General features: G+C 48.8%; 2 protein-coding genes across 6 annotated transcripts in view; one reads left to right on the plus strand and one right to left on the minus strand.

Annotated features, from left to right (window-relative positions):
* The window catches only part of LOC118213607 (filamin A-interacting protein 1-like), a 55,429-nt gene extending 37,490 nt beyond the window's left edge, over positions 1-17,939 (plus strand). For 3 of the 5 annotated variants that reach the window (XM_035392591.1, XM_035392594.1, XM_035392593.1), the window contains one exon: positions 14,575-17,939. In XM_035392591.1, coding sequence (XP_035248482.1) covers positions 14,905-17,430 — 2,526 coding nt within the window. In that variant the 5' untranslated portion in view covers positions 14,575-14,904 and the 3' untranslated portion in view covers positions 17,431-17,939. Of the gene's footprint in view, positions 1-1,513; positions 1,634-4,595; positions 4,826-14,574 lie in introns of those variants that run through there. The other 2 variants (XM_035392595.1, XM_035392590.1) reach the window with 2 other exon arrangements.
* cmss1 (cms1 ribosomal small subunit homolog) overlaps positions 1-19,862 on the minus strand; it is a 70,909-nt gene that overhangs the window by 44,368 nt on the left and 6,679 nt on the right. The gene's annotated exons all lie outside the window — the stretch shown is intronic.

The following is a 19,862-nucleotide window of genomic DNA, read 5'->3' on the forward strand; positions in this document are numbered from 1 at the left end:
CACACACGCTCACACAGACAGACAGACAGACACACACACACACACAGACACACAGACACTCTGGTACTTTCCTGAATCCCAGAGCTATAAAGAGAAACACGCTACTCAGCATAAAGGGAGCAGTAAAAAAAGGAAATGACATCACACACCAGTGGACTGCGAGACCTTGTTTGGGACCTGGGACCAGCAGAGGAGAGAGGGGTCAGGAAATGGGGTCAAATCCATTACCGCACCCCTCCCCAAGGCCGAGTCCAAGGCCAGGAGGGGCCAGCTGCCCCAAACGCAGCAGCGCAGGTGCAGGGGGCTCAGATAAGGACAAAGGCAAAACGCCAAATCTGCTCACCTGTGTGCTTTTCTGGGCCTGGGTTACTAGTGGATGGACAAAAACCAAACAATTCAATGCCGCTATATAGAACAGACTATTGGAATAAAGGTTGGTTCAAGTTCAATGAGTGAGTGTGTGTGTGTATGCGCGTGCTTATGAGTATACGTGTGTGTTCTTATGAGAGTGTATGTGTGTGTGTGTGTATTGTGTGCTTGCTTATGTGTGTGTGTGAGCGCTTATGTGCTTGTGTGTGCGCGCGTGTGTGTGTATGTGTGTGTGTGCGTGCGTGTCTGCTTACGTGCGTGTGCTTGCTTATGAGTGTGTGTGTGCTTATGTGTGTGTGTGAGCACTCATGTGTGTGTGTGTGCATGTGTGTGTGAGCGCTTACGTGCTCGTGTGTGTGTGCGCGCGTGTGTGCTTATGTGTGTGTGTGTACGTGTGCTTATGTGTGTGTCTTGTGTATGTGTGTGTGTGTGTGTGTGTGTGAGTGCTCATGTGCTCGTGTGTGTGTGTGTATGTGTCCTTATGCGTGTGTCTTGTGTACGTGTATGTGCTTATGTGTGTGCTTATGTGTGTGTGAGAGTGTTTATGTGCTCGTGTGTGTGTGTGTGCGTGTGTGCACTCATGTGTGTGCTTATGTGCGTATATGTGTATGTGTGTGTGCGCTTATGTGCGTATATGTGTATGTGTGTGTGTGTGCTTGTGTGTGTGTGCGCTTATGCGTATGCGTGTATGTGTGTGTGTGCTTATGTGCGTATATGGGTATGTGTGTGTGCGCTTGTGTGTGTGTGAGCATATGTGCGTGTACAGAGTGAACAGCACCGCGCAGATCGGCTTACAGTTTGGTGATGTCATTGCCGTGAGCAGCCAGTCCCCCGATATGGAGGCCTCTGTTTGCTCAGAGGGCCTACAGAGGCCCAGGGCCCGTTTGAACTGAGAGTAAATCACCAGACAAGGAAAAGTTACTTTTATTGGCCCAGCTTGAACCCCCTGACCGTCTGGATCAAAGCAGAGATGGGGGGAGGGGGGGAGAAGGAGGTGGGGGGGCGCACGGGGCACGTAATCCACAGAGGATCAGAGCTGGTCATCTTCCTACCTCACACGCCTGTGTTCGGTCACTGCAGGATGAAATGCCCCACACAAGACCTTCTGAGGGAACTTTAAATTAAAAAAAAAAAAAAAAAAAAAGCCCCATTCCAAAATGTTCCGTAACTCTGATGCATGTATGTTTCAGTCTGGTGAGGCAGCGGATGACTTGCACGCCATCGAAGGCCTGTCACCGTGATGCATTCCACCGTGAGTCAGAGGGTAAGGAACATCTGGTTCTGCGCGGAGACTGACTCCGGGACATTACCAGGCTCGCAAAACAAAAACCTTTCTTTTTTTAATTTCATTTTTTTGTCTCCTTCGACAACAAGAGGTTGAATTCTTTCAGAAAACATTCGGGGGGGAAAAGAAAGTACAGGATTTGCATACCGATCCGTTGAGTCTGAGGGGGACCAGGGCTGTTTTGAAACAGACTTGGAGCCCACCGGCTCCCTCAGGACCCCACGGGCTTTCCCAAACCCTGCAACAGTCCTGATGTTCCTGCCCCAGTCAGCTACATCGCAATTCGCGGAAAAATAACTTTATTGCAATTCATAAAGACTAAATGTTTTTTTTTTTGTTTGTTGAAAAGTTGACAAATTTGCAGCCGCTGAAAATAAAACAGGAAATAAATCAGTGGCAGGCTCTGTTCCCCCCTTCCCCCCCCCAAGGCCTGAAGTTGGACATGCAATGCAGTCTGCTCACCCCTCCCTGAAGAACTACACTGGTGTCTGAACAGCCCCAGTTTGCAGGGAGGCAGTCGGGGTCGATCCTGGGGCAGAAGGGTTTGCAGCCAGACGGTGCCAGGGCACAGTGCCACCAAACACACTTCAGATGGCAGCTGCAAATTCACCTAATGAGCGGATCTAACAGGCGGATCTAATGAGGGGATCTAATGAGCGGATCTAACAGGCGGATCTAATAAGGGGATCTAATGAGGGGATCTAATGAGCGGATCTAACAGGCGGATCTAATGAGCGGATCTAACAGGCGGATCTAATGAGGGGATCTAATGAGCGGATCTAACAGGCAGATCTAATAAGGGGATCTAATGAGGGGATCTAATGAGCAGATCTAATAAGCGGATCTAATGAGCGGATCTAACAGGCAGATCTAATAAGGGGATCTAATGAGGGGATCTAATGAGCGCATCTAACGAGGGGATCTAACAAGGGGATCTAATGAGGGGATCTAATGAGCGGATCTAATAAGCGGATCTAATGAGCAGATCTAACGAGCGCATCTAACGAGGGGATCTAACAAGGGGATCTAATAAGGGGATCTAACGAGCGGATCTAATAAGGGGATCTAACGAGCGGATCTAATGAGCGGATCTAACGAGGGGATCTAACAAGGGGATCTAATGAGCGGATCTAACGAGCGCATCTAACGAGGGGATCTAACAAGGGGATCTAATAAGGGGATCTAACGAGCGGATCTAATAAGGGGATCTAACGAGCGCATCTAATGAGGGGATCGAACGAGCGGATCTAATGAGGGGATCTAACGAGGGCACTTAACGATGTGAAGGTACAGGCAAAGGCGCGCGTCGAGGACGTCTGAGCGCCCGTAACGCACCGCAGAGTGCCAAGCGCCCGAGGGCGTCGAGCGGAGAGCGTCGAGCGCTGAGCACAGGGCGGGGCGGGGAGATGAGGCCTGGCGGAGGTCGGGGCCCGTATGAGAAGGGCCGCGTGGCGTTCGGCGAATACACACGCGCCAGCTGCACGGCCCTGGGCTGCGTCTCGGCACACCCATCACCGCTGCGGCCTAAGGGCGAGGACGTCTGACCCGTTTCCATGGTTTCACCCAGAGGAGACTGCCTTCAGGAGCCATTCCCATGGTTCCCCCCCCCCCCCGGAGGAGAATGTCTGACCCGTTTCCATGGTTTCACCCGGAGCAGACAGCTGTCGGAAGGCTATTTGTTACTGATGGCTGGTTAGTCAGCTGACTCAGACCTGGAACAGACCTCTGACCAAGAATCACTCTGAAGGGATAGATCACTCTCTAGGGCCAACTCTTTCAGTTTTTGCGTATATTTTCAATTAGAATAGAAACACACAAACACACACAGACACACACACACACACACAAACACACACGCTCACAGACATAAGAAGCAATGTAAAGTTTTCCTTCAGGAAGATGTCTATCCCAAAGCCCATATGGTGCGATATGGGGATCTCTTCTGGCAGAACCCTGCTGTTCGAGACACACGGATACCTCCATGTAACCCTGGGCCATGTCCCTGTGTTAGTGCTTCATTCGCTCAGGTCAAACCTGTAAATGATGCTACCTGATATTCGCTCAGGTTAAGCCAGTGAACTACACTGGCTGACATTTCCTTTGGTTAGGCTGGTAAATTAAACCAGCTGATACTCGCTCTGGATAAGCTGGTAAATGAAGCTAGCCAGTGCTCGCTCAGGTTAGGCCGGTAAATGGGGCTAGCAGACAGTCGCTCGGCTTAGGGCCAGTAAATGATGCTAGCTGATGTTACCCAGCATTCCCCTGGGATTCAGAACACTGACAGAGAAACCAGACATTTCACACATCTCAGATGGCAAACTCTGCACCCCCTTAAGTACCTGTGTGCCTCCCGTTTCCTCAAATTTCTCATTTTAAATTATGGCATGTACCCTATATGAAACACACAGACACACACACACTCTTTCTCTCTCATACACACAAACACACACGCAAACATATATGTGTGCTCTCTCTCTCTCTCATTCACACACACTCTCTCTCTTTCACACACACACACAAACATACACGCACACACATGTATGCTTTCTCTCTCACACACACACAGTCTCTATCTCTCACACACACACATGCTCTCTGTCACACACACACAGTCTATCTCTCTCTTACACACACACACACAAACATACACGCACACACATATATGCTTTCTCTCTCTCACACACAGTCTCTCTCTCTCTCTCTCTCACACACACACACACATATGCTCTGTCACACACACAGTCTCTCTCTCTCTCTCACACACACACACACACACACACACACACATGCTCTCTGTCACACACACACAGTCTCTCTCTCTCTCTCTCTCACACACACACACACACATCTGCTCTCTCTCTCTCATGTACACACACACAAACTCTTTTTCTCTCCCCCCCAGTGCATGCACACACATACAAGACACGCACACACCGCTGGGAGGCTTTTTACAGCACACAGCTCCATATAAGGGCATGTTGATGATGTAATGTGGCGCATGCAGGGAGTATGCAGCAAGGCACTTCCCCAATTGTTTAGTTTCCCTGCTGGAATGCACACGCTGGGGCGAGCGGGGAGAGAGAGCTGGGAGAGATAGCGAACGGAGAGAGAGAGAGAGAGCACGGCCAGCCATTAGCCCGTCAGCTGCACGATCCCGCGCGCGCGACTCAGGTAGGACAGAAAAACTTACGAAAACAACCGTTCTGCCTTGACGGGTTCCGCCAGTGCCGAAGCCGTTTATCTAAGTGGTCTGGCCGCTCGAGCTCGTCTCTGAGCTGGGGCTCCATCACCGATAGCCGCCTCAGTACACAGGGGCTCCCCGAACACTTCCAAACTTTCGCTACGGTTTCCTGCTGTCTTCGGCTGCATTTGGTGAATGTGTCGATGGTGTCAGATGTTCAAAAAGTCAACACTTGTTTGTTTGACTTGTTTGTTTGACTGTTCTCGCCTTTAAAGCAGCATGATCAAAAGCAATGGCAATTTCTTTCACTGTCAGATTTGGAATTCACTTTTTTTCTACTCTGGGAAAATTCACTGTCAAATCTGAAATCAATGACTTCTGGCAAATTGATCATCAAATCAGAAATCAGTGGCAGACGACATGGAGATGAATATCTGTAGCACTTATTGTTCTTTTAGCAGGCATATGATTTGCTTTATACTTAATGTAATCATCTAAGAATGTATTCAATTGTAATCTGCGGGCTAATTTAAATAATTTAACAGTGGAAGTTAATAGTTAAGTTCTGCATTAGTGGTTTTCAGTCACGTCTCAACGAAAAGACTGTCATTAATAAATGTATTGTTCAATTTTTGAAAACATCTCAGAAAAATACAGAATCTGAAAAAAAAAAAACCTAAAAGTGCGGAAACTTCACCCTATGATAAGCGAAAGGGAGAGATAGAGAGAGGAGAGAGAGGGAGAGAGATAGAAAGGAGAGAGAGAGGGAGAGAGAGACAGAGAGAGACGACAAGAATTTGGCTCTCCACAGAATAATTAATCACGGTATTAAAATACTTTTTACATTGTCACTCTTAACGGCTGCTGCAACACATTACTGCTTGTTAAGCACATACTTTAAAATAAGTATTGTATGAGTTTGATGATCGGAAGAAAGAAATTCACTTGCGCTATCAAACTACAACCATCCATTGCAGCGTGAAACTCGAGTTTCAGACCGGTAAAGCGTCTCGTGAGCCTGGCGCAGTCGAGGCTGCAGACGAAGAAGGTTCACGCGCACCGTAAATCTCTTCCCGGGTAGATAACTCTTCTGCATTCCTGACGTTGCCGGTGAAACATTCATCAGGGGGGCTATAAAAACCACGGAGCGAAGATGCGTTACGCTTTCCAGACCGTGCATTGCCGGTCCAGCCCAGTCGCGGTAAGAAAAAGAAAAAGAAAAAAAAATCTTCCCGTCACCATGCCGTTGCCAAGTTACCTGCGACAACAAGACACGGGTGGCAGCACAGCCGCGACTGTGACTTCCTCATATAAGACACGAACAAAGACAATAATGCCACGAAATAACAATCTGTATGTCTGAAGTATGCAGAAATTAATTCTGATTTGTGCTTTCACTTAATTGTGCATTCACGCGCGCATATTGTATGCATATTGCCTACGTCCTGTCAGCAGTGGCAAAGAAGCCCAATCTGCTACCAGATCCAAGTAAATTATTAAATTAGTGCAAATGTGAATGACATCTCAAGGCTACTTGCAACCACAGCTAAAATGCTTAACTGTAGTGTAATATATTAAAGATAAGTTGTTGGCTTGTTACCACACGAAACCATGGTCTATGGCCTTTTCAGGAACTTGGCTTTTGTACCTTTTGGTTGTGTACCAGGGTAAGAATCAATACCACTTCATTAGTTTACTTAATTCAAATTAATTTCCTTTAGTAAGTGAAGTGCTTGAACTGAAACTTAAATTTTAAAATGCTGTTTCTGGCTGAGGGAATGTCCATGTATGTAACTTGAACTGAAGTGACTTTATTCTTTCATTTCTTTACACGAAAGCAGTCGGCTTTGCAGCGAGACAGCTGTGTCTGCAGAGCGACTGGCCGCACTCGCGCGCCGAGCGCCAGGCTTCGCATCGCATACCGACGTAGCCTAATCTTTCCTCAAAAACCGTGACTCACTCTTGCCTTTTAAACATCTGCGCTGAAGAGTCGGTTTTAGTTTCTTAAAAAATTTCCTCTGGTTCTACCCCATTAAATGTGCGAAACATAGCGCCCACAAACTAGTTCACGGTGGAACAGATGCTAAACTTACTTTAATCTCGAGCAGCATAAAGCTCCTTCCTGAAATCAGACTCATATTTAGCATATATATATATATATATATATATATATATATATATACAGGCCTATCTGAAAGCAGCAAGGATGGCTGATGGAACATTCTAGCATTGTGATTCACTTCCCAAACATGCACTTAAATACAGCGAGCGGTTGATCTTGCAATAGGGTCGAAATACCTCTGGAGTTCGCAGTACTGGTGCCCTGCAGTGCCCCTGGCATTCAGACAGATGGGCAAAGCTTTCAGCAGGCAGTGAGAGAGGAACGGGAAACGTTTATATTTCAGACTTGAGCAGACGCTCTTATCCAGAGCGACAGCAAAAACCACACAATGCGTTCATGTAGTTGGATATTTACCGGAGCAATTCAAGTCAAGGGTATAGCCTAACAGCAGTGCCCCCACCAGGAACTTGAACCTAAACCCGCCATTACCCAGAGTGACTGAACCACACACAGAATTCCCCCCCCGCCCCCACACACAATGGACTTGTGTAGCGGGAAATTTACCAAGGCAATTCAGGTCAAGGGTGCAGTGGCTGGGCTCAGACTCAGAGAGAGTCCATCAATGTGGAGGGCAGAAGAAGGCCATTAGAATCAGAGGGCGTCCATGTTGCTTCCGCCTATGGATGAAGGTGCCGGCGTTTACTTGACCTCAAATCTTACAGCTTCACACAGAGCTGGCAAACTGAAATGATGTACTACAAAAAAATGTTTTCAAAAATTTGTAGGTTGAGAGGAACAAAATAACAAAGCTGTAAAGCTAAGCCCGGGCGTCCTGCGCGTTTAGTTTGGACAGTTTTCACAGTAACGGCATAACAGAGGTAACAATTACAGTAAACTGATCCAGCGCCGTCTATATTTGTAAGCTGGCCCTTTGAAATGTAGTTTCTCACTGGAGGAGCTGCACTGTCCAGGATATTATTACCCTTTGAGCTAACCGCTAATGAGCTACAACAGCCCCTGTGTTCATTAGCATAACTACACTGCACAATACCAAGAAAATGCTCCCTAAAAATATTCACGTGAGAAGTTGAACAAAACTGCAGGTTTGGGGGGAAAGTGCTGCCCGTGGATGCACGCGTGGGCCTGAGAATGTGCAGGATCAGTCTGCCAACTTACTGCTGAGGCACTGCAGAGTCGTCTACAGCTGTGGGTCAGAAACAGCAGCAGGATCGAGCTGTGGTGTCTGCCTCAGCGCAGCCGAGATCACTGCAGCCAGTCTGCCTCAGCGCAGCCAAGATCACTGCAGCCAGTCTGCCTCAGCGCAGCCGAGATCACTGCAGCCAGTCTGCCTCAGCGCAGCCGAGATCACTGCAGTCTGCCTCAGCGCAGCCGAGATCACTGCAGTCTGCCTCAGCGCAGCCGAGATCACTGCAGTCTGCCTCAGCGCAGCCGAGATCACTGCAGCCAGTCTGCCTCAGCGCAGCCGAGATCACTGCAGCCAGTCTGCCTCAGCGCAGCTGAGATCACTACAGTCTGCCTCAGCGCAGCCAAGATCACTGCAGCCAGTCTGCCTCAGTGTTCACCTTCCGGAAGCCCCACAGGAGTTTAAACACCACATAAAGAATAAAGAATGACCATTACTCGAACATGTTAGTAGCGTGTAATATGTGGTTACGTACGGCTGGGAGTCTGGCTTTTCAACTCCAGCTCACTGAAGGGAAAAAAATGTGCAGACTTGGCAGTGAAAGCACATCTGCAGCACTGCAGAGGAAGAGGCGTGGAGCTGAGAGATGTTTGCACAAACACTTTCCAGCAGTCACATTTAGACCTGATTGGCTGCTCGCCCTCAGGGCAGCAGTCACATTTAGACCCGATTGGCTGCTCGCCCTCAGGGCAGCAGTCACATTTAGACCTGATTGGCTGCTCGCCCTCAGGGCAGCAGTCACATTTAGACCTGATTGGCTGCTCGCCCTCAGGCCAGCAGTCATATTTAGACCTGATTGGCTGTTTGCCCTCAGGGCAGCAGTCATATTTAGACCTGATTGGCTGCTCTCACTGATTGGCTGCTCTGATCTGCAGCACTGTAGAGGAAGAGGCGTGGGACTGAGAAATGTCTGTACAAACACTTTCCCTGAGTTCACGCTCGTTAGAGAGCAGCCCCGGGGCTGTTAGGCTCGGAGATCACAGCCACACTGGCTGCACGACATCACGCTTTGCTCCGGGAGGGGCCCCTGTTTATACAGCCAGCCTGTGGAAGTGGGGGAATTCCCCTTAAGGGGGGGGGGAGGGGGGGTCGGAAACCCCGCAATTAGCAGGCCGTCCCATGCCAGCACGGCATGTGTGCGGAGTGCTGGCGGCCGCACGCTCTCGAGTCAAAACATCCCCTCCGGCAGCAGCGTCAGAGAGCCCCGCCAAGGAGCCGCTCAGCCACAACGACCAGGGACCTCACAAATGTATAAAAACAAGCACACACACACACACACACACAGGCACGCACGCATGCACGCAAGCACACACACACACACAGACACGCACGCATGCACGCAAGCACACACACACACACACACAGGCATGTACACATGCACGCAAGCACACACGCAAGCACACACAGACACGCACGCAAACACATACACACATGCACGCAAGCACACACATGCAAGCACATACGTATGCATGCAGGCAAGCGCACACAAAAACACACACACACACACAGGCACGCACACATGCATGCAAGCACACACGCGCACACACGCATGCATGCAAGCACATGCACAGGCACACACATACACACACATGCATGCACGCAAACACACATGCACACAAACTTGCATGCACAAATACAAACACGCACGCAGACACACACACACACGCACTATTTAAACATCAGGCTCAGTAAAATCCAGAATGCAGGTTTGTCCTTTAGAGAGAGAGTGTGAATTTTCACAGGGGAAGAGAGCTGTCTACTGTATACTGGAGACCTGGAGCCAGGATGAACAAGCCATATTTACACCTGCTTGGCTGACCTGCTCGCCCTCAGGTCAACAGTCATATTTAGACCTGATTGGTTGCTCGCCCTCAGGGGAGCACCTGATTGGCTGCTTTCACTTAGGGCAGCAGTCATATTTAGACCTGATTAGCTGCTCGCTCTCAGGGCAGCAGTCATATTTAGACCTGATTGGCTGCTCGCCCTCAGGGCAGCAGTCACATTTAGACCTGATTGGCTGCTCGCCCTCAGGGCAGCAGTCATATTTAGACCTGATTGGCTGCTCACCCTCAGGTCAACAGTCATATTTAGACCTGATTGGTTGCTCGCCCTCAGGGGAGCACCTGATTGGCTGCTTTCACTTAGGGCAGAAGTCATATTTAGACCTGATTGGCTGCTCGCCCTCAGGCAGCACCTGATTGGCTGCTCGCTCTCAGGGCAGCAGTCATATTTACATCTGATTGGCTACTTGCACCCAGGGCAGCAGTCATATTTACATCTGATTGGCTGCTTGCACTCAAGGCCAGCAGTCATATTTAGAACTGATTGGCTACTTCCATGGAAGTAACTGCAGAATCATGGGGATTTAAATAGTTATGATATGGTTACGATAAACAGTGGCACCTCACAATCTCATGGTAACTGCAGTGGAAACTGAAAAAAATTAAACGAGCTGGACCTCAGGCTGCTTAAGAAGGTTAAAAGAGCTGTAAATGATACCATATATGTACATATCTCATATCTCTTTCTCCTAATGTAGTTAACTTGGAAAACCTCATTTGACACAGATAAATGATATTCCTGTCAGTGCCCCCCTCCCTCCCTCCAAAAAAAACAAGAAGAAGAAAAAAAAGAAAATTAGAAAATTTATAACCCAGAATGATGACACCCCCACTTTATGGTTACGAATACACTGCTCTCTCGCGTACAGCCCTTCGATGCATGCTTGGTATTATATGACACGGGACGGTTCTTATAAATGACCAACCTTTTCAGAGAAGGGAAACAGGAAATGATGTAACTGTCCCACTGGGGGTTTCAGTCTCTCAGTCAGTCTATGCTGGCCATTACAAATAATGCAGTGCTTCTGAAGCTGAACAATGCAAGTTAAAAGAAAACAAAGTATGTGTGTGTGTGTGTGTGTGTGTGTATGCTTGTGTGTGAGACTACTCATAGTTATGAATAGCTTTGGAACATTCTCTTCTTTTGTATAAACCTACTGATCATTCCATTAATATATTTGCAATGGTCATCTTATTTCCGGTGGTTGCATCTAGTTACGTCAAAGAAAATTGTTCTTTCCATTGTCTTGTGAGTCATTTCACTGAAAATAAATAAAGTCACCGCTTGAAATCCAGTTAAAATGTTTTCAAAATAGTAAATTAAATTGCATCCAGGTATCACTAGGCTTTATTCTGATGTAAATACCTAGAATACAAAAAAAAACAGTTTCTTTGTTCTCAGGAGGGGTAAACTGGAATGCAGGAGAAGGCTTGTTTTAATTTTCCCTGGTGGTGACATAACTGGCCAGTCTAGCCCACATTAAGGACAACAAAGGGCACAACTGAGCCTGTCTGCCTGCTGAACCGTGATTTCCCAGCATTGGGAGGACTGATGAGCATCATGGGACCTCGTAGCTACACGAGTATTTAAGGCAACCGACCTGCAGCCAAACGACACAATTAACGGTGTTTATGAACCCATTAATGTTTCCATGACATCCATCAGCAAACAGAGAGAGAGCTCAAACTCAGACCCCTGCGCACAAGAACTTTCATTGTTCTGAGTCACCGTGAAGTGTGTGTGTGTGTGTGCGCGCGTGCACGTGCGTGTGCGAGTACTGTGTGTGTGAGTGTGTGTTTGTGTGTGCACGTGCGTGTGCGAATACTACGTGTGTGTGTGCGTGCAAGTGCGTGTGAGTACTGCATGTGTGTGGCGTGTGTGTGTGTGTGTATGTGTTTGTGTGTGCGAGCATGTGTGTGTGTGTGTCTGAGTCTGTGAGTGTGTGTTTGTTGTGGCGCGCGTGTTCTAACACCACCAGAGTCGCCATTATCAGGGGACAATACTTAGTAAATGGTAAATGGACTGCATTTATATAGCACTTTTATCCAAAGTGCTTTACAATTGATGCCTCTCATTCACCCATTCACACACACACTCACACAAGGCTGCCATGCAAGGTACCAATCAGCTCGTTGGGAGCAATTAGGGGTTAGGTGTCTTGCTCAGGGACACCTCGACATGCCCAGGGCGGGGGGGGGGGGGTCGAACCGGCAACCCTCCGACTGCCAGACAACCGCTCTCACCTTCTGAGCTATGGCGCCCCTAAATATTCCCCAATACTTCATCCACTGTTGGCGCCGCCCCTTTCCACTGCACCAACAGCTGAAGGCAGTCGCCTCGCTAAGCCCTAATAAAAACAAAGGGTTCACACCTGAGCGGGGTGTGAGAGTTGGGAGAGAACACAGTGGAGTCAGTTTGTCGGCAGTAACGGGGAACTCTGCGTGTTTTGTGTATGACCGTTATTTTTGGAGGACTAGGCTACCTGATTTGTGCTTGACCATTGTTCCGGAAAGACTAACCGAGTTGTGTTTGACCTGCGCCCGTTACAAGACCTCTCTTTTGTGTGTGTGTTTGTTCCGGCAAGCAGCTTAGCTGCCCGGGTGAGTAGTAGGCATCCAGTGTGAGATAGGTAAAGCTTCAAGTGGAGGTACGATTTATTTTATTTTTCATTTAAAAAATTTTTTTTTATTTACTTGACTTTTTTAAAAACTTGTTTTAGTTATCCAAAACACTTTTTTCTGATGCAAGTCAGAAAAATGAAAGTCTGCATGCGACCGTGTTATCAGGCCAGCTTCATAAACCGTCACGCTTGTTTGCTCAGAAGAGCATGTGAGCCGTTGTCTGGTACGTGTGAACGGCTGGCGGACAGACAGCACACACATGCAGTTTTAACCTTTACTGTGGCCATTTTGGGCCAGACGTTTCTGAGGCTCATTCACACATCAGCACAAATCAACTCATACATACTGTACAGATGTACCTTAGTTCTGATAATCACATCCATTATCTATACCTGCTTATCCTTGTCAGGGTCGTGGGGGTGCTGAAGCCTATCCCAGCATGCATTGGGTAAGAGGCCGGAATACTCCCTGGACCGGTCCCCAATCTATCACAGGGAACACACACACCCATACCTATGGGCAATTTAGAGTCTCCAATGAGCCTACCTACAAGTCTTTGGACTGTGGGAGGAAACCCATATGGACACGGGGAACACGTCTGATAATTACATACAGCCCAAATATTGTCAACACCACACAGCCAAGACTACATAACCAAAGGTATTCATGTAAATATCCCACCTTAGTAATACACCCCCCCCCCCCCAGGCACAAGTGGTGAGAAGCTACCGGTGGAAGGATGTGTCAGTGGGGCCCAGCTCATTTAGAGGCATTATAAACACGGGGAGTGAGGAGACACCTTTCATGTGGCGTTCCACAAAATCATTACACTCAACACGCAAACCCCAGTCGCTAAACCCGCGAACCGACAAGAAGCCTCTCTGAACGCTAACGGCAACCGCAGGGCCATCTTTCAGCCACAAAACGTGAAAACCGAGGCACGAAACAAGTGCCTACAGTCGATCAATCCGTCAACCTTCATTAACCCTTAAGGAAAAAACCCTCCTGCAGCCTAGATAAAGACCTCATCGTAAAGGTATTAAAAGCACACAGCGAAGCCTAAAAACTTGTTAAAAGTTGCAGGGGAGATGTGGAAAGGCCTATACAGCACAGGCCATATACTCCTGTCTCAGAGATTGCTCAGAGAAGGCACGACTCTAACGTGAGAGGAAAACACAGCACAAAACTTACGAAAATAAAGTTGCATGTGAAAATTTAGCAAATGAACCACAGAAACTGCAATGGGAATAAATAAAAAAAACATGGCTCAAATCAATGAGGAATGCAGAATGATTGTTCTGCATTTATGTAACCCTCTTTTCCAACCGCTGACTTGTGCTACAAGCAAAAACATTTTGGCCTTGTTCAACAAACAGAAAGAGGCTCCGGGCTGAGTTAAAACGGTACACCGCAAACACGCCAGGGTCTCTGGTAATGGAGAAATCTTTCAATTATACTGCTGGGAATATCCCTTTTTAAAAAAAGTGCAATGCATACCTCGAGGAAACATAAAAATAAACGTGTCTTCACCTTTATAGATGAAAAGGACATCCCGGCCTCTCTGAATTCAGCTACACAGGATGATAATTATAGTTATACCGTGCTCCTGGCATGTTTATTACAGGAGTGAGGGTTTAAGATGATGAAATCGTTTTGCAAAAATAGTTTTGCCAAATGTTTTATGCACCACATGTCAGGGGCAGCATAAAACTGCCCATTTATAGACTGGCAGAGCACGTAAGCCAGTGCGGAAATACGGATGATGTCACAGCTGAAATGCAACTCTGTTTTTGGGCAAAGATAAATGGGTTACTAAAGCGTTACTGCCAGGCAAGAAATGATATAATCTCCCATGACCCGTTTGGATATTTCTTTTTAATGAATGTATAAATCTGTCAAACCAAAACAAAGGAAAATTCCCATCGGATTCCACAGCCTGGACATTTCTGTGTAGGCACTCTGAAATGTCTGAAATGCAAACAATAAGAGTGTTGCTCTTTTCTCTCGCAGACTGAAGTTGCTGATTGATCAGGAGAAGGCCAATCAGCAGAAGGAGGAAGAGGAGAGCAAAAGGAAGGTGTCCAGCCTGAAGGAGGAGCTCGCCCAACTGAAGTCCCTCACGTTGCTGCTGGTGGACGAACGGCAGCAGCTGACGGAGTAGCTTGCCCAGCAGACTGCCAAGGGCCCAGGAGCTTTCAGCCCCCACTGTTAGGCCCCAGGAGACTCTGAGCTCCACTCAGGAGGCCAGGGTTCAGGATTGAAGAGAGCAGAGTCTTCCAGCTGGAGGCCGAGCGGCACGACCAGGCCCGCCGTTTTTTTTCCCACCAACAGCAAGAAGCCATGACCGCCAAACTGACTAACGAGGACGCCCAGAACCGCCAGCTCCGGCAGAAGCTGGCCGCCCTGAGCCGACAGCTGGACGAGCTGGAGGAGACCAGCAGGACCCTCCGGCGGGCCGAGGACGAGCTCCAGGATCTCCGGGACAAAATCAGCCGCGGCGAGTGCGGCAACTCCAGCCTGATGTCCGAGGTGGAAGGGCTGAGGAAGAGGGTGCTGGCGATGGAGGGGAAGGACGGGGAGCTGATCAAGATGGAGGACCAGTGCCGGGACCTCAACAAGAAGCTGGAGAAGGAGGCAGGCCAGGCCCGGGGCCTGAGGGCAGAGGTGGACAAACTGAACCGAAGGATAGCGGAGCTGGAGAAGCTGGAGGACGCCTTCGGCAAGAGCAAACAGGAGTGCTGCACGCTGAAATGCAACCTGGAAAAGGAAAGGAGCATGACCAAACACCTGGCTACTGAGCTGGACATCCTGAAAGGGAGGATCAGGGAGCTGGAGGCTATAGAGGGTCAGCTGGAGAGCACAGAGATCACTCTGAAAGAGGACCTGGCCAAGCTGAAGACACTGACGGTCATGCTGGTGGACGAGAGGAAAACCATGGCTGAGAGGCTCAGGGTCACGGAGAGCAAACTGCAGAGCAACAGCGGAAAACTGCAGGCCGAGCAGGACAAGGCCACATCTGCGACGGAGAAGATCATCGAAGAGAGCAAGAAGGCTCTGAGGTCCAAGGCAGAGCTGGAGGAGAAGATGCGCAGTACCGCGAAGGACAGAGACGAGCTGAGGGCCAGGCTGAAAGCGGAGGAGGAGAAGAACAGCGACCTGCAGTCCAAAGTCAGCATGATGAAGAAGAGGCTGCAGTCCCAGGAGAACATGGAGCGGGAATTCCAGAGGAACAAAGCCAGAGAGGAGCACAACAAGGCCCCCGCCGTGAACCGCTTCCAGCAGGAGGACAACAAAGTGAAAGAGCTGACACAGGAAATGGAGAGGCTCAGGCGAAAGCTGAAGGAGATGAAAGTGGTCGAGAACGACCTGCAAAAGACCGAAAACGAGTTTGAATCCCTGGAGAGAAAATACTCCAACGAACAGGAGCGAGCTAAAGCTCTGATGGAGGAGCTGGAGATATCCAGGAAGGAGCTCTCCAAGTACCAACTGGCAGAGAAAGAAGTGTCCAACCAGGAGAATATCCTTTATAAGCGTCTGAAAGAGGAGGAGGCGAAGTCCAGCCACCTGACTCGAGAGGTGGAGGCCTTGAAGGATAAGATCCATGAATACACGGGCACAGACGACTCCATCTGTCACATGAAGAGGGACCACGCCACCTTGCAGAGGAAACTGACGCAACAAGAGGTGAGGAACAAGGAGCTAGCCCGTGAGATGGAGGGCCTCACCAGCGAGCTGGAGCGGTACCGTCGGTTCAGCAAGAGCCTTCGGCCAGGCATGAACGGGAGGCGTTTCTCAGACCTGAACGCCTCCAGCAAAGAGGTGCAGACGGAGCCGGTGGACGGCCAGCCCCCCGACTACAGAAGCCTGGCTCCCCTGGACCGAGCCGCCTTAAACGGTGGCGAGTATGAGGAGAGCTACCCTGAGGACAGCCCGAGCCGCACTGACGAGTCATCCCAAGCCAAGCACGGCCCTTCCCTCCACAACAGCGTGAGGAGATCCAGGGTGCCATTCCCCAAGGGCAAAGAGGGCGGTCACCCGATCAACGGGACAGTGCTGCCGCTTCGGCAGAGCGGGGGCCACACACAGCAAGGGGACATGGTGCTGACCCACACGCCCGGGCAGCCGCTGCACATCAAGGTGACCCCCGACCACGGGCACAACGTGGCCATGCTGGAGATCACCAGCCCCGGGCCCGTGGAGAACGCCCACTCCTACACCAGCACAGCGGTCATCCCCACCAGCTGCGTCAGCCCGCCCAAGCAGCGGATCACCATCATCCAGAACGCCGCCGTCTCCCCGCCCTTCAGGGCCAAGGGATCCTCCTCTCCGCCGGACGGGCTCTGCACACCTGAGAGAGCCATGTCGCCCCTCACCATGACGGCCTACTCCCGGGCCATGACCCCGGAATCTTCCGGATCCGTAACGCCGGACCGGGCCATGTCGCCCATCCAGATCGTGTCGGTCACCACCGGCGCCCCGGGGGGCTCCCTGGCCTCGGAGCCGGTGGAGGTGGTGGGGGGGCACGCCGTGTTTCGAGTGATGCCCGAGCGACAGAGCCACTGGCAGCTGCAGAGGTCCAACAGCTCCAGCCCGAGCATCATCACCACCGAGGACAACAAGATCCACATCCACCTGGGGAGCCCCTACATCCAGGCCCTCAACAGCACCGCCGGGCCGCTGAGTCCGTGCCACAGCATTGGCCAGGAACACAGAACTCCCGTATTGGCCAACGGCACCCTTTCCAAAGGGCCCAATAAAATCACCAGTAGCATCACTATAACACCCGCCACCTCCCCAATCCCAAGACCCTCCCAAATGACAGTAAGTAGCCTCTGTGATCGACATACTCCTTGCCCCACACCCTAGAACCCTGAAAGCAGTCAAGCACTGCCTGACACATCAACTAGTCCCATCTGACCCAGAGTCCCATCAAAGCACTTCCATTTTTCTTTTGGGAGACATGTTTGCGCATATACACTATATCTAAGACAAGAAATAATACACAAATACACCTATGAGAGAGCACTATCCACAAACACCATGTTTCTCACCCTGGGTAAACTCATATGTGCACTTAATGTGGTTTCCATGGTGAATGATTATGTAACAACATTATTGATGTACTTACCAATGTACTGTTTTCATTCTGTATTTCATATTCCACATGACTGTCATTCTGCTATGGTGAAACTTTCGTATCTAAATATTAAATATATATATATATATAAAAGGTTTTATGTTCTTTAGCTCTTTGTGTATGGTTTTATATCTCATTTTGTAGTTCAGTTTTATAAAAGCGTTCGCTTCCAGTGTTTTTACAAGAGCCTTTCTGCTGTGGTTTTAACATAATCTGCCAATAAACTACACTGCCAACATTTTCTGCATTTATAAACCTATGGTTTATACTGTATCAAAAGATATACTCTGAAAAGCTACCCCAACCTGGATTCCGACATTATAGGATTATTTGTCATCGAACGATATGCCAAGTTAATAACAAATCCGATCCATTTAAATATACTTTCCTGACACAGTGCTTCAAGACGTACTGCTTCTGAGTCTCTAGGGAACCAGAATAATGACTGAGGGGGACATTATTGTACACTGGCCACTACAACACAATTTTTCGTTGATTCCGCGGCGGAAAGACTTAGGCCGAATATCTGCAAGCGACTGTGAGGTTTTTAACTTGCAGTGACCGTAACTTTAAAGGTTTATTAAACCGTTCACAGGCATGATTTTCTTTTTTTTTTTTTTTTTTTGCCAAGAAGCTCCACGCAAGGGGTTCAGGATTTATAAGAGAAAGGAGTAAAGGCTGAGGACACCCCGCCGTGTGTTTTGCCTGGCCCGGCTTAAATTCGCGGGGGTGACCTCATGGTTTTCGGCCTCCTTCCCAGACCCCTCCGAGAAACCCCCGCGTGGAAGAACAGGCCCCGCGTGAGGCCAAGGGCAGTCAGAGGACACGCTGGAAAAATCAGCTTTCAGCGCAGACGACCGTGTGAGCTCCCGCAAGGAACAGGCCGTTCCCCTCGCGTCCGCATCTTTTTCCGCTAGCGGTCGCGTTCGTAGCGCACGTCTTCGTTTTTATGCAATGAACAAAATTAGTTTTTTTTTATGTAACGAGCAAAATTCTCACTTTATAACCACAGCGATGTGATGCGTGACACCGGTAGGGTAAGGAGCTGGCCTTGTAACCTAAAGGTCACAGGTTCGATTCCCTGGGTAGGACACTGCCGTTTGTACCCTTGAGCAAGGTACTTAACCTTCAGTATAGGCCTACATCCAGCTGTATAAATGAATGCAAGGTAAATGCTACGTGAAAAAAGTTGTGTAAGTCGCTCTGGATAAGAGCGTCTGCTAAATGCCTGTAATGTAATGTAATGTGGTAGAGTATCGACTTTGCAGCCAGCTTTAGAGGCCATTAATTTTGCCACAGTGAAGAAACTGCAAGACGTGTGACGGTGGCCGGACAAAAAATGGTGAGTATGCGTTTCAAAACAATTACTCAATACTTTCAGTGCTAATCCACTGCATTTACTTCTGTTCGGACCATTTATTTTACTGCAGGCTGAAGAAAAAAAAAATGGCATCAGAAAAAAATAATAAAAACAAGTAAAACTGTAGAGGTCAAATATTGAAAAGTATTAGATCTAAACTCCAGAGGAATCTCAGATGTTCCCCACATAATGTCCACACGTGTTGTGGAAAGAATGGAAACTCTTTTTTTCTGCACGTTTGGGTTGCCATGACGAGGTCACACACATTATCTCTCTTTACCGCATGCTGATCTTTGATCAGCTGTGTTTGCGTTTTCCAAGGAGGACAGGAAAGTTCTGAGAAAAATAATGAGATTAGTGGCCCAAAAAGTTCTGAAGTGGCCTGAAATAAAAAAGCTGAGGTGGATAAGCCTAAAGCCTTTCAGTCCTGTGAGCCTGACCAGGCTGCTCATAACCTTATAGCACTATGAGCCTGACCAGGCTTCTTATAACTTTACAGTACTGAGCCTGACCAGGCTGCTCATAACCTTATAGCACTATGAGCCTGACCAGGCTTCTTATAACCTTACAGTACTGAGCCTGACCAGGCTGCTCATAACCTTATAGTACTATAAGCCTGACCAGGCTGCTCATAACCTTATAGTACTATAAGCCTGACCAGGCTGCTCATAACCTTACAGCACTATGAGCCTGACCAGGCTGCTCATAACCTTACAGTACTATAAGCCTGACTAGGCTGCTCATAACCTTACAGTCCTATGAGCCTGACCAGGCTGCTCATAACCTTACAGTACTATAAGC

This window comes from Anguilla anguilla, chromosome 15 (assembly GCF_013347855.1).
Source record: "Anguilla anguilla isolate fAngAng1 chromosome 15, fAngAng1.pri, whole genome shotgun sequence".
Taxonomy (NCBI): Eukaryota; Metazoa; Chordata; class Actinopteri; order Anguilliformes; family Anguillidae; genus Anguilla; species Anguilla anguilla.